The sequence below is a fragment of the Pleuronectes platessa genome, chromosome 10 (genome assembly GCF_947347685.1).
Source record: "Pleuronectes platessa chromosome 10, fPlePla1.1, whole genome shotgun sequence".
In the NCBI taxonomy this organism is placed as follows: Eukaryota; Metazoa; Chordata; class Actinopteri; order Pleuronectiformes; family Pleuronectidae; genus Pleuronectes; species Pleuronectes platessa.
Genome location: NC_070635.1, coordinates 13368745 through 13383298, shown reverse-complemented (window position 1 = coordinate 13383298; position 14554 = coordinate 13368745). Strand labels below are relative to the sequence as shown.

Here is a 14554-nt window from a genome sequence, read left to right as displayed (position 1 = left end):
CTTGTGTGTCAAAACACAAAGAACACAAAGAACATCAGGATTTATAGGCACACAGTAGAGGAACTTTTATTCTAAACGTAACAAAAGTTTACATGAAGCAGCTTTTTGAAGAAATACAGTACATCACCATCAGTTTCTCTGGTTTTGCCTTTTCATACATGGTATATATGATTGGGATTTTTTTTCCTAACTCCAGAAACATATGAAAATATAATTTAATGCACTTAACACATGACAATACATTCACTGTACACTATATCAAAGACTTTCCTCGAAACTGGCAGTACAATACTGTCACAACAGTTCCTTAACACTAACATCCATGCAGTGACGATGTTACCTAGTGGCTCATTATTCACAAATGAGCAATGTAGACGTTGGTCCTCAGCTCTGAAGGCGTTTCGCCTCGTTTCCGTCTCGCACCACACACACCGGAAACGAGAGACCGGGGAAAGAAAATTCTAATTTGTTGGCAACCCTGTTACAAAAAGTGCTTGAATCCCTCACGGTAAAACAGCGAGGACAACTGCTTTCATCTTTAAGGAACGTGAATAAGAGCTTCAGGAACAACGACACGCTGAGTTCCCATGATCCCATCAAACCGCATCAATACTATGAGAACACGTGGGCAGAACTGTGGTGCTGAAATGCTTTCAAACGTCACCTGAGATCATCCTCTGTTGCTCACACAAGTGTTTGCAGTAAAAACGGATGAGAAAATAAGGCTTGTAATACTTGTGATATGAAAAGAAGGTGACCGAACCCGACAACTGATTATTAACAGCAAACCTGATGGAGAATGAAACGTACGAATGTTGTGACATTACCCACATCCTGATTTTTCTCAATTGCCTCCGTCACATTTTTTTGAGGCAGAGAACCGGCGCCTCATCTCTCCACAAACACGTTTCAATCTTTCCTCGGTTTCTTGTAACATTGCGCTGCCTTTAAGGGCGGACGCCCTTCTGCACATGCAAGGCTACTTGTGACGCCGTGTGGCCATTCTCTAGCCTACATCCTTATCAATGAGCACCATTTGAAAAAAAAGAACTGTTCAAATGGCAGCCTAAATGTGCAAAATACAAAACTGAACTACTTAAGGATTGAATATACTGAATACAAAATAAGGATGAATAACAATAATAATACATTTACTCCATGCAATCAAAAATAGTGTCATATAAGAGAGCGATTGACAGAGAGGGGGGGGCAGGGGGTTTGAGAAGGAGAGGAATGACATGGAGTAAGAAACAGCCGCTGCTGGTGATGATGGTGCTGGGAAATGGCCTGAAGCAGAGAGTGCTGGTCCGTCACCGAGCCTCTACTGCTGCTGCATCTTACGGAGGATGTCAGTGGAGACGGGCGGGTGGAAGTTGATGGTGTGGTGGCGGAGGCCCTGAGATGTTTTGTAGCTCTTCCCACACCGGCACTTGAAGGGCTTGCGCACCCTTATCTGGGTTCGGTGGCCGTTCTTGGCGTGATACTTGATCCCGTTCACATTCTGTAACGAGGGAAGGGGAAATGAAACAAGACGTCACTATCGAGCAAAATCATTCATCAGAGTTTGACCGTTAATATGCCATTAAGTCAGCCTCCTTGTTTCTGGGAAGATTGTCAAATTGATTTTGAAACCTGCAGGGATTTTATTTTATTTTTAGCTACTGATAGGTGAGGCCTGTGTGAGGTTTTGATTAATATGAAGGTGTTGGACGGGATCGAGGTAATCCTTATGTGCAGGAAAGCCAGGTTCTTCCAGACCACACAGAGACTTGGCTTCGTGCACATGCGGGGGGATTGTAACGCTGAACCAGAAAACATCCTTCGTTAAAAATAGTTGCCACAGTGGAGTAAGAAGGCTGTTGTCCAAATATCATACTGTGGCAGAAAGATCGGGGGGAAGCCCGCAGGCTTTTGTCGTGCACTGCGTCTCTTTCATCATTTTTGGGCAAAAGAAGTGGTCACCAATAAACATAAAGAGTGTAGAGCGGGGGAAATAAAAATGTTTTCTTGTTAAAATCCTATCTCGTTCTCCCCTCAAGCCGCCCACCGCCTCAGACTAAGTCATCGCCCATAACCCTGTCATTCACGTCAGCAATGCAATTTTCTCAGGCTGCCCATAATTTATCCCAACCACCGCGCCAGATGTGAGTGGAAAATCCTGTAAAACTCCACATTGCTGAAGTGGACGAGATGTATGTATTTATGTTGTTGGAACGCTCGACTGAGAACCATTTCCCAGTCCACAGCAGGGAATCCATTTTGGCTTTACATTCTCATTAATGCGAGCAAAAAGAATCACGCACCTCACACTTTGGACAACATGGATGCCTCAGGTCTTCTCGTGGCACGGACAAATACATTTCACACTGTGGCGTTATGCTAAAGGGATTTGAATAAGAGGTGTGGAGTTAAACCTACCTTGTATCTCTTTTTACAGCCTGGCACAGGGCAGGCAAAAGGCTTCTCGTCTCCTCCATTCATGCACATGGAGCTGAGGATCGACTCGGAGCTGATGGCGCTCTCTGTAGTCCACGATTCATCACTGTCCGACTCCTCAAAGTCCACGTCCTCTTCATCACACTCGCTACCTGTGGGAGGGTCAGAGACATCACGTCAAACAAGTAGATGACTCAGGACGTCAACACCAGACGTGTGATAATACACAGGTCTCTTAAGAAGCTCTGATTTACTCGCGCTCCGAGACTCATCTCTGAAAACCCATCGAGACAAGCGTGGATCTTTTCTCAGCATGCTTTCGGACAGTGTTCCCATAATTTCATCCTTGTGTGTCCCCGTGCTGATGCAACGACTGAAATGTGCCAATCGTGAGAAAGAATTTATACATTTTATTGAGGTCTCTGGGTCAATTAGCTGCAATTGTTTTAGCGGTTAGCTGAAGATGTTCACAAAAAGAGGACTTGAGCATTTGGGAAAAAACATGTTGGTTTGGAACACTGGAGGGAATCTGAGAAATTAAGTTTGAGAGCAGTCCATGATTCTGTGGAGCTTGAATTTGGAGTTAAATTACAAAGAAGTTTTCTCACGCCCCCCATTCATCCTCGGTTGATGGACAATATCTGTACAATAAAACGTCAAAGTATATCTCATTCATAAATATCAGTCCTCTAAACATTGTTCCGTGGGAAATCTGTCAAAATGTTTTTCTATCTCTGTCTCATTTAAAGAAGTGTTAAAAAGACAATTTTGGATCCACAAGTTCAATGGATTCTTGCCTGACTCATACCCATGAAGCAGTTTTTGCAACATCTTGCTTATAAACAAACAAACAAACAAACAAAGATGAAAACATAACCACTGAACAAAACCAGGATGGACAAATGAAGACTAAACTACTCATAGAAATCAACTATGAGTAGTTGATTTCAGTTTCACTTCACTACACAAGGTTTTAAAATCTTGTAATTTCCATCGACTTCTATAAATGGCGATAACATATAACTTATCTTTACCTCCCACAGTGAGTGAGCCAACCACTGTCTCAAAATGATCTGACAGGGGAAGCAGCCCTGTTTAATTTTAAATTTTTTGAGTTTAAACCCTGAGGAGGACAACAGCTTTGTCTCCGCCCATTTCCACACTATGAGGCAGTCGGATTGTCTTCAGTGCGCCGCGTGTATTCCACTGAAACTAAAGTCTGGACATACTCGAGGTGAGTGTGTGTTGGACGGTTACCTGTCGGCGTACTGCTGCGGAAGGAAGAGGAAGGCGTGATGGGTGGGGTGACTGGAGGCGTGAGGTTTCCACTGGTGTGGCGAGGCGGTGTGGAAACACTGCTGCGAGACAGATTTCCTGTCAGCGAGAGGGACAACTTGGGCTGCACCTTCTTCTTCAGGGCGTCGTGTTCTCGCCGCGCAGCATCTGTCATAAACCTGGCATTGTGGGAAACAAGTCGGGTCAAGGTTTTTTCTTTCCAGTCAGTGACCTGCTCTGATGTTCACAGAGCTCCAGCATTAAAAGGTCTGCTACTGTAAAACATGTGCTTGGAAAAAAAGTATCATTGGCTCCATTCCCATCAAAAAAAATAAACTTTCACCAAGGTTTATGATGGATAGTAAAGTCTTTGGTAAATGTCTATCATAAAAAATAAATGTTAACATAGACATTGTTACTGCTGAAGTGGAATTAACAAATTAAGCGATAACCACATCAACATGTGTTTGCGAGGGCAGGGAGACAGTGGCAGACCTTCTTGTACACTGGTTTGTTGCGTAAGGCTTTTAAAAACCACTATTCCAGCACCATATCAAAGACGACTGGGATGAACCCAGTGCAATAAAAATAAACCCAGCCGGCAAACACTGAAGCAATTCATCGAAGCGATCCACCAGATGACATCTGACGTCGCTTGTAGTACCTCACAGGAACACTTGACATGGGAAGTAATACTCACTGATTCAGAGGACTCACTGACATTAAATATATCAGACATGGGTATATTTACAATAAATCTATATCGCTAATGTTGCTGTGGCTCAGGAGGTAGAGCGGGTTGTCTATTGGAATTTATAGTGTCCTTGGCAAGATACTAAACACACAAATTGTCACCCTGATTGTGCCCCTTTGGACCCGATCTTTAATAAAGAAAGTGCTGCACATACTGTAGATGCACTGTATGTGTGAATAGAAAAACTGTACTGTAAAGATATACAGACCATTTATTGTGTGAGGGTCGTGGTGATCCCAGCTCACCATGTGTGCAAGGTGGGATACACCATGCACTACTTTTAGAGTCGTCTTTGGACTGTGAGGGGAAGGCAGAGCACCCGGAGGGAAACCCACACAGACACAGGGAGAACACGCAAACTCAGGTTCAAACCCAGACTTCATGAGTGAAACTGCCAGTTACAATTCTTTACCTGTTAATGTAGCTGAGGGCAACATATGTCGGCTGCTGCTGCTCCTGCTTCTCCAGAAGTCGGAGGTCTGTATCTGAGCAGGACAAAGAGACAGAGTAGGGGAATTAGACATTAAATACACAACAATAAACACAGAGTTACAAGCCATTTTGTCTCAAAGTTTGCAGTTTTACATTTAGAGATAGGAGGTTGGACTTGTAGTCTGAGAGTGAAACACACACTAATCCACAAATCTCCATGGACGTATCCCAACCAATCAGAAGTTTACAGTGACATGGATCCCTTACTGGTTTCTCATCCACCAACTGCAAACATCTCTGGTAGTTTCCCATTAAAAGGACAGATGCCATAATAAATCCACTAATATGTATGATATTATATATAATAATACATCCACTAGGCCTTTATGTTGAAGTAAAACCTTTAGGAAACCTCCTGCATCAGATTACCAATGAATGTGTCGGTGTAGGTAAAGCCTAATAAAAATGATTTAGTGTAAGTAATGCAGTGTGTAGTACAGTTTGTTTAAATGCGCTGCACATGTACTGATGTCATGCTGTGTGGACTACAGTCACCACTGAGGGAAGTGACTCTGTATCAGCTCCACAATTTCCAGTCTAATTCTTTCTTTCCCTCATCGTTCCCTGAGAACTACACTACTTTTATCTAAGATTCACAATAAGATAATTAACACATCCACTTCCTTCTATTTTTAATTTCCATTGCCCGTATTTTTGGAAAAGGCTGCTGTGCAGATGCCACATTTCTCCTACATGACCGCACTTGACGCACACTGCGCTCCCCCACGCTGTGCACCAGACATTCATCTTGCTCAGCGGTGCTAAATGTACAACAATAGCCACATCTCCACACCCCGAGGAGAAGCGGGGCCGACTTCAAACACCATCCCCACTGCCGTCCATGTGGGAGAAGAGAGATGCCCCATAAAACAACAGTGTCTACCACATACCGGCTGAGTCTCCCTGTCTGCCTCTGACAGAGCTGTGAAAGACTGCTACCCCCAAGTGGTAAAGACTCACGCCTGTTTCCATCGGAAAGCTCACATGCCTGAGGCCACTTGTGACACTGAGAGTTAAGTGATGCTTTTTCATAGCATAATGACTGTGAGGCAGCTTTATCAAACTTTATATGTTCAGTGAAAAAAAGGAATAACGTTCAGTACTAGTTAATACATTTTTTATTTTTTATTTCTTCAAAAAAACAAAATTCAACTGCTTAAAACAAATGGAAATAGTGTAATTAAAGCTTTGGTTAAAGGGGTAAGCAACACCTTGACAGGCTGTAATAAAACCCTGAGTCATGCTCAATTATCACTTACGCAGCGTTGGGCTTTTACTCCTCTTTGTTTGTTTGTTTTATGTTTGTTGGACTGGTGCATAAAACCGAATAACAGGTTTCCAATTAATGTCATGTGTGCAAAAAGGAGAATTGAGAAGAATCTGGAGCTCTCTGCCTGAGGATTTCAGATAGGAGCTTTACAACAAATACTCTCATTATGTGTGGAGGGGAAAGACCAGGACAAAGGTGCAGATCCAAGATACTTTCTTCTAATCACAGAAGGGGAAGTCTCTTTTTCAGCTGTTCTCCAGTAACAAATCGGGCTAAAAACCTGTAACTATCACCAATGTGAAGCTGAGATCATCTAGATTCAGTAGATAATCAACAGTTTAGGGTCTAGGCAGAGGTATGTGCTCTACTAAGAGTATTTTAACATAAAATACGAATATAGAAAAAGCTATTGTTGGGGGCAGATATTGCACTGACACCAAAACTACTAGTTCCAACAATAAATACAACTTGGAACTTTTCAGTGTGTTTCCATAAGTTTTTTTTTTTCCTTCTAGTTCCAATGTTTCACAATTAAGATTCTGTGAGTTAATTTCACTCACAGGTTTCAACTTGATTACATTTCTCTTTGGGAGGAGCCGAATACATTTTGTCATCTGGAAGCCATAATAACAAATCCATGTCGAGTAGAAGATGGACAAAAGCTTGAAGTGTTTGAAATACACCAGTGGGGTATATACATTCAGGATGCAGACACACACACCTGTGCACACATAACCATGCATAAGGGAAACACACAGTGCAGACTGCATGCTGTATTTCAAGTGTCAGCTACCAGCTTGATTCAGTCATAGAGAAGGTGAAAGGTGACGCTGACCAGATAAACTCAAACCCAAACCACATTTAAGTATACACGAGAGAGCGCAGGTTTTAGAGGTCTAACAGAAATGGAAGTTGACAAACCGATGTCAGTGTGACTTTAACACTGGTGTCAAAAGACACAGGGCGTCATCCACTCAGAGGTTCAGGCCGAGCCTCTTGGTTGAGGATGAAATAGTGGCAGCTTTACGACACCGGCAGGTAGGCTGTAAGAACAGCTCTAACCTTAGCGCCTGCGGCTCAGGAGGTTTCTCTCAAGGCCGCAGTCGTAAGCAAGTGTTTCATTAACAGTGGATTTATCCCCAGCGAGAAGGATAGCACACCTCTCTCTACTCTCCAGTTAAAGTCCTGGAAACAGCAAGTGGGAAAGACACACTCATAACGTCACTATCCCCCTGCCAGAGCGGAGACCACTCTGAGCTCTGTGTGCTGGTATGTGTGTGCGTGAGTGCACCAGAAATCCCTTCTAAGATCCCTAATGAGTCTCCAGAAGTGGAATGGCGGTCTGCTCACAGACCGCTCAAAGAGCATTGGATCAGTCTGTTCCCACACGCTGTAAATCACACACACCTCAAGTGGGGACTGGGGAGAAGGGGGCCTGCCGGGGCCAGTTCCCCCGGCAGACTTCTGCTATCCTTCTGGGGCCACCAGCAGTCAGGGACCTGGTCGGAGGCGCCTTAAGTAGAGATGGGAACCCCTCTAATCATGCTACTCAGGTGGTCCACTTCGGTGGTCGACTATTAGAAGCCTTCTGAGAAGCAAACTTTGTGGTTTTTAATCCACCATCTCCAGTGCAGCACAGGCAAACAATCAGTTCCAAGCCTCAGGGACTGTTTACGTACAAGATGAGGAGTCAGGTATGGAAAAGCACAAAAGAATCCAATTCAAAACATGTATAATTAATTATGTATAATAAGGCTCGTTGTATTTCGACTATGTATTTAATACATATTGGTTTCTATTTTCAGAAAGTTTAAATCACAGTCAACCTCTGACCTCTGTAAAGGCTAAAGATAAGATGTAAAAATAAATGAGAGCTACAGGTTTTAGATATTGTAGAGCAGAGTAATTCAAACATTCAGTGACACTGCACCCAGTCTTAAACACTTTTCATTAAGAAAAATGTTTACATTGAAATTTATAACAAGTGTTTTGTGTTAGACGTGTTTGAAATGTGTTTTTCTAACAACTTCGTTTAAACAAAGCTGCTGAGCCTTAATAAGTCAGACTCACCTCACTGTCTGCGTGAAGCTATAGGATTTAGCTTGTTTTTACCGTCTTTGTGTGAAGCATGTGAGTGTTTAGTGAGTGAGTCTGTATCAGTGCAGAAAACATGATGGCATCACATGTTCTCATTAGTGACACTACGTCGGCCTTCAAGAGGAAACCAAGGGACGATCACACAACCAACCTTCCTAAGGCAACAGAGGAAGTGACGCCTGCTGCCCTCTCATAACGCCCTCCACGACCCTCTCTCTCCCTTATACACACACACACACACACACACACAAACACACACACACACACACACACACCAGACACACAGCTCCCTCTCTCATTACCACAAGCGTCTGGCTCACCCATCCACCCTCATGGCCAAATGCACTGCAGGGTAGTGCGGAGTGGTGAGCATTATGGTGACATGTTTATGGCGGCTCTGAGCAGTGGGGGACATTACCAGGAGTGGTGGCACAGGTAATTCATTACGATGTGACCTCTGAGGAGGAAATGAAACAGAGTCGAGCTCCATGTGTAAGCTGCCTTTGCAGGTTACTGAAAAAACATGGGGCGGTTAAAAGTGATCTATTGTAAATAAATCCAGCACGGACAGCGAACCTAAAAATATACACACACACACAAACACCACTCCGTACACACGTCCACAAAGACACGTTTGTACAAATGCACAGATAAACAGGCACATACAAATATACACACATTCATTGCTGCTCAATGCATCTGTATACTTACTTACAACTTTATTAGTTTTTGAATACTCAGTTTATGTGCAAAATGTCACGACATGGTGAGTTTCTCAAATCCTAAGAAAACAAAATAAACTGTTTCCTCTGACCAAGAGTCACAAACCTGAAGATATTCAGTTGGTGATGATTTGAAACAGAGACAAGCTGGAAAATGGCAGAGCTGGAACTTTGAATGTTTAGCACACTTTCTTTATAAAAATGATTGAAACCATAACTTAATAATTTAAAGTGTTGCAGATTAATTTGCTGCTGTTTGAATAACTCGTGAAAATAGGCTAATATTAATTTTTCAATACCAGTGTTTTTACACTGATAGTCAGTTGTTTACCATTTTTGAAAGGCTAACACACGAGTTAAAGTAGGTGGAGCATCGCTCCTCAGGACCAAACTTATTCATGATAGTCAGAGAATTAAATGAATACATTCAGATTTTAAATGAAGGGTAAATCTATAAAGCAAGTCATGAAAAGTAACCAATAAATCGAGGTCTGGTTCAGTTTTTTGCTTCTACACATTAATTTATGTACAGTAGCTGTGAGAACCCCTCAGATCAGCAGCATTTGACATGGGACGACAGCAAGAGCCACGAAATGTAATACATCCAAGCCAAAAAAATATCCCGTTTGCTCTACATTAAATTACACTCCCATGTTGCGCTAAGTCGACACGGGCTGTGAATTATCTCCTATAAGAAATGTTTTATTGGGTACGGCAGCTCCTCGTGTTGCAGCCACCGCACAGGAACAGGAGCGCTGGTGTCAGGGAAAACGGGGGAAATGTAATTAGGCCCACCAGGTGCACAGATCAGGAAACCAGTTACTGCTTCCCAAATTTATTACTTCCCCGCAGATTTTGAGGGGTGCGTACCCAAAACCTCCTAACTGGGCCTTCATTGAGGATTAGCAACAAACACAGCCATTGTTACAGAGCCTCACACCCAAACTCTCACAGGTCTGAATAACACAGTCGCCATTTGCTTCTGGGCCACAGGGGCCTGGTCGCTCGGTGACAGAGTAAACATTTCAGTAGCTGTGTTTGTGCAGTTTAACACACGCCACGCAATAATACTGGAGCATGAGCAGATCTTACAGGCTAAACAACATGACTTAGATTCCGTGTTACAACTTTCCTCTGTTCCTTTTTTTGGGGGGCTTATTAGCTTCTGTTCTCTTAAAGTTTGCCGGGTTTGTTCACAAAGGTCCATGTGGACCACCCAGCACTTTAACTGTGCTGTCAGGATGATGGAGGAAACAATACGTGATTCATCATGAGTTTGATTTTTAAGTAATGTTGGCTGAATTAGATTTAAAATTTTGAATTCAAACTTGAAAGAAAAGTACAACCCTTCGAAAACATTGCTGTTTTGCTAAATGTGTATGAGAAATATGAATAATATATAACACTCTTATTTACCTGGGCAATAAAGCAATATTTATGATTATTGCAATGAATTTTTTACCAACAGCAACATGACAAAAATGTATATTGATATATTGATTATTCATTTTGTCAACAAAGGGGGAGGACGTGTAAAACATAATTGTATGACCTAAGATTTATAAAATGTTTCTCTGTTTATCTCTGCTGTTAAAGCAGATTTTGAAACCACAACCTTCACTCAATAGCCATAATCAGTCTTTAAACTTCGATATTGACTGATGTGAAAATATCTCAATATAATTATTGACCATATAATCCAGCCAGAGTATCCTTAATATTATCTATTATCTCTCTTAATAACGACTTCTGTTTTTCAAAAAATGTTCACGTATTGGAACAAGCCCTTTGGCTGGTTACCGTATGATTCAATACACTGTGTTAATAACAAGGAGCTGAATTTTGGTTTGTAATATCAATGGTTATCTTTTATTGTACACACCACGCATCCCAAAAAACGCTCCCTCAACCCACAGCAGAGCAGCGCCACCCCTTGGTCACAGGCCTGAACAGCAGGCCGGCTCGGGGGGAAAAACAGGGACAAGAATGTGTTCTTGTTTTCCAGGCGCCTAATTATAAAGGAGAGCGTGCTTTAAGCAGCAGGCCACCAGATGAGGAGGAAGACAGGCCAAATCAAGCACTCTCTCTGTAATTATGCTTCACAGGCACTTGGCATCACGCGCAAGATTTCCCACTCCTCAGAGTGGGCACGGGAGAGCGGGCGGAGGAGGAGGGGGGACGGCAGAGTTTTTCCACCCTGGGCCAACTAATTGGCTCATTATTCCCCAATAAGTCATTTGGAAGGATTTTTTTTCCAAGGCTAACACCTCGGACACATGCTCAGCACACAATCAGAGGGCAGAGGATATTAAAGCCAGTCAAGCAACAAACAAGAACAACAGAGACAGCTGGGCCTTGTCAGCTTCAATAATAAAAGTCTGAAATATAAGATTAGGAAACAGATGTAGGAGCTAGAGACTGTCAGACTGTGAGGAGGGAACTTAATGTCTACAATAAATGTGCTAGTTCAAAGATAAAAATGCTTTAGGACCCTTTCTGAGTGACTTCTTCAAACACATGGATTTAGTAATAGTATAGGATGGAGGACCAAATCTCGCAATAAATAAGAAAACAAATAAAGTGAGACAAAAGTTTCAATATAGGCTAAACCAATTGACTGTTTCGATCGTTTATATATTTAATAATAAAGTGAATATTGCTATAAACACATAACATATAACCAGAAATTAGAGCCCTTGAGGAAAGCCATGATATAAACTAAGAAATGTCACTTTACACCTGTGCATAGAGGCGACTAATATAAGTGTTGTGAGCACATGAGTTTCTTTTACGTTGTTCACATGATCACATGGATGAGACCAACTGTGTTTCACTTAATTTACTTCATTAAGGACAATTTAGTGGTGCTCTAATTAAATGAACACCATCTCCACTTCACCATCAAGTGCCACACAAGTTACTCAAACAGAAGTCTAAAATATATCATAAATTAGCTAAGGCAAACAAACTGTGGTTTGGTCCATAATACCGTTTCAATATTTACACAGGCAGTGATTGTTATTGTATTTCCCCACATGAGCTAGAGGTGGCGCTGTTTATTATCTTACACCTTGATGTGCACTTATCATCATCTTTGAGCTGCTTGTATAATACAGTGAGTTCCGCATGTTACAAGCTGCTCTAAGTTTCCTTTGAAGCCATTTCGACCATGTTACACTCCAGTTCATGACACAAGGTCACATCACCATGGTGAACAACACAGTCTCTAATGAATATCTCCAGGAGTTATTTATGGTAATTTATTCCAACCAGTGACACACGTCTGTCTTTTCAGTGTCTCTCTTTTTCAAATCTACATCCATATGATCCACGTTAAGTAATGAAATAAACCCAGTTATCATGGATTTGTGGGAAATAAAGAACAGTTATACACTGATCTCCAGAGTGATTGTTATAATTAACTGACCACAAATGATGTTGACTGTTGTCATTTAACAGACAACACAAACGAAGAAAACAGGGGCATGTTGGACCTGTTTCCCACCTATACGTATGACAGATATCAAATATGGGCTTTATGTATATCCATCCTAATATAAGTATAAACTACATGTCTAACTTTAATTTTGGCCCAAATTCCAAATTTGAGTCAGTATCACAGCTAATGTTTTATTCTTCTCTCAAAGAGGAGAACTTTTCATACGTGAGGAGGCATGCTCAGAAAATGTTGGTTCTCTTTGGATCTACTGACATATGTGAACAAACATTTTCTGTGATGAAGTTTAACAAATCCAGATACTGATCCTCTCTCACTGATGATCACCTGTCATCTGTCCTTCGCATATCCACCTCAGATATTCAACCTGACTTCAGTGCACTTGTTCATGCCCAAAACAGACATCTCTCTCACTTAACAAGAAAAAAAAACGCAAATGGGGCGATTAGACTATATGCAAATAGTAATAGCACTTTGTATACAGTTAATTTAAAGCTGATCTTTGGAATACTGCAAAAAAATTGCATACTTTGTTCACAACTGTTCTTGTAAATGTTGATTAAAGTGTGATATATTGTTGGCGTTATTACTTTGCCTGCCTCACTTTTTCATTGCCTAACCATAATATTTACTCTTACCTGTAGAAGCTTATCAAATTAATATGAGTAGAATTAAGTTCAGCTTATTGGTCCGGACCTCCACAACTGTCCATGTTTCTCATGTGGCCCTTCGGGAAAATTAATTGCCCACCCCTGATCTAGATCACATTTCATATTAAATTCTTACGATATATATCAAAACAATTTAAGTGTACCGCATTTCTAAGTTAAAGTAACTAAATTAATATCAACCAAACAGATTTTAAAATGACAGTTAAAGCTGTGCCCAGTATTTACAGCCTGAAGCAAGATTGTAAAACTCTTACAAACAACCTTGACTGGACCCAAAATCTACAATTAGAAGATGCAAAAATACGCGTTGTTAAAGATTAGAGGCCATGAAGGCTTAAACTGAGCTGTATTCTCATTGTGAAGGAGTTGCAGCTGGAGTTAATCCAGGTGAAAGTTTAACCCCTGGGTTCGTGGTGAGTGAATCCTGCAGTGACTCGGTGACGGATGCTGCAAATGAACTCTGCTGTCGTGGCGAATGGCGATGACGCGTATCGATTATTGATTAGTTCTCCTCATCGGCTCGCGCAGGCGGTAACTTCAGTCACGACGGCGGTGAGCGGCGCGCGGGCCTCCGGCCGCCGCACGACCGATCCGCCGGTGGTCGTCGCGCACACCAGCGGTTCCTCGGTGGTTCCGCGCCGCTGCGCCGGTGTCGCAGCCGTCGGAGGCTGGACGGAGACACGGCGTGACACGGAGACGCGGGCGGCGGAACACGCACCGCGATGTGTGCACAGGCGGGTCCGCCGCCACCACACCTAGCAACAGGGTTGTCAGGACGCAGGAAGTAACTCGCTAGCTCGCTAACTTAGCCGCTGTATGCTAACATCAAACCTCGGCCATTGCAGCCCGTCGCGTAGCGGCTCTTACCGATGTGGTTGTCCTCGATGTGCACGATGAGCTCGGCCAGAGAGTCGAAGTGGAGTCCGCAGCCCCCGAACCTGCAAGCGTTGGAAAAGAAAGAAGCAGCGGCGATGCCTGTCATGGTCGCGGCTGCATTGGAAGTGGAGGCAGGCGGCGGCGGCGGAGCAGCGGCGGCGGGGCAGCAGCGGGCGGACAGCGGTGTGAACAGCTGGAGCGGCGGGGGCGGTGCGGCGACTTCTCTGATCTGCGTCAAAGCAGCGGGAGAGAGAGACACGCACACCGGAAGTCGAACTCATTGAGGTTTGGCCTCCATTAGAAAAGCATCCAGTGTTTAGACGGAGCATGCAGCTCCACAAACAGACACTGATTTGATCTCATCACGGTGAACGCGTGGATTTAGAGTTTTGTATTTAATAAATTATGTTTTGTTCCAAAAAATGAACATTGTGAATAAAGGTTAAAAGATCAGGATAGTTCACCCAAAGTTCACTCAAAAGGAAAATTCACACAATACCTACT

General features: G+C 42.7%; 1 protein-coding gene across 1 annotated transcript; it reads right to left on the bottom strand.

Moving 5' to 3' along the window:
• Positions 1-40: 40 nt before the first annotated feature.
• jazf1b (JAZF zinc finger 1b) lies at positions 41-14212 on the bottom strand. The gene is made up of 5 exons (XM_053432457.1): positions 14042-14212; positions 4878-4950; positions 3694-3890; positions 2419-2588; positions 41-1501 (listed from the first exon to the last, which is right to left on the bottom strand). Exons 1-5 carry the CDS (start codon positions 14154-14156, stop codon positions 1322-1324), a joined length of 735 nt encoding a protein of 244 aa, XP_053288432.1. The 5' UTR covers positions 14157-14212; the 3' UTR covers positions 41-1321.
• Between the last annotated feature and the right edge of the window lie 342 nt (positions 14213-14554).

Excerpts from the sequence above, each read along its gene's own strand:
- jazf1b (XM_053432457.1), bottom strand. The coding sequence starts at position 14,156 with ATGACAGGCATCGCCGCTGCTTCTTTCTTTTCCAACGCTTGCAGGTTC. Across the intron at positions 3,891-4,877 it reads GCCCTCAGCTACATTAACAG|GTTTATGACAGATGCTGCGC; the intron begins GTAAAGAATTGT and ends CCACAATGCCAG. Across the intron at positions 2,589-3,693 it reads CCGCAGCAGTACGCCGACAG|GTAGCGAGTGTGATGAAGAG; the intron begins GTAACCGTCCAA and ends ACCCTCCCACAG.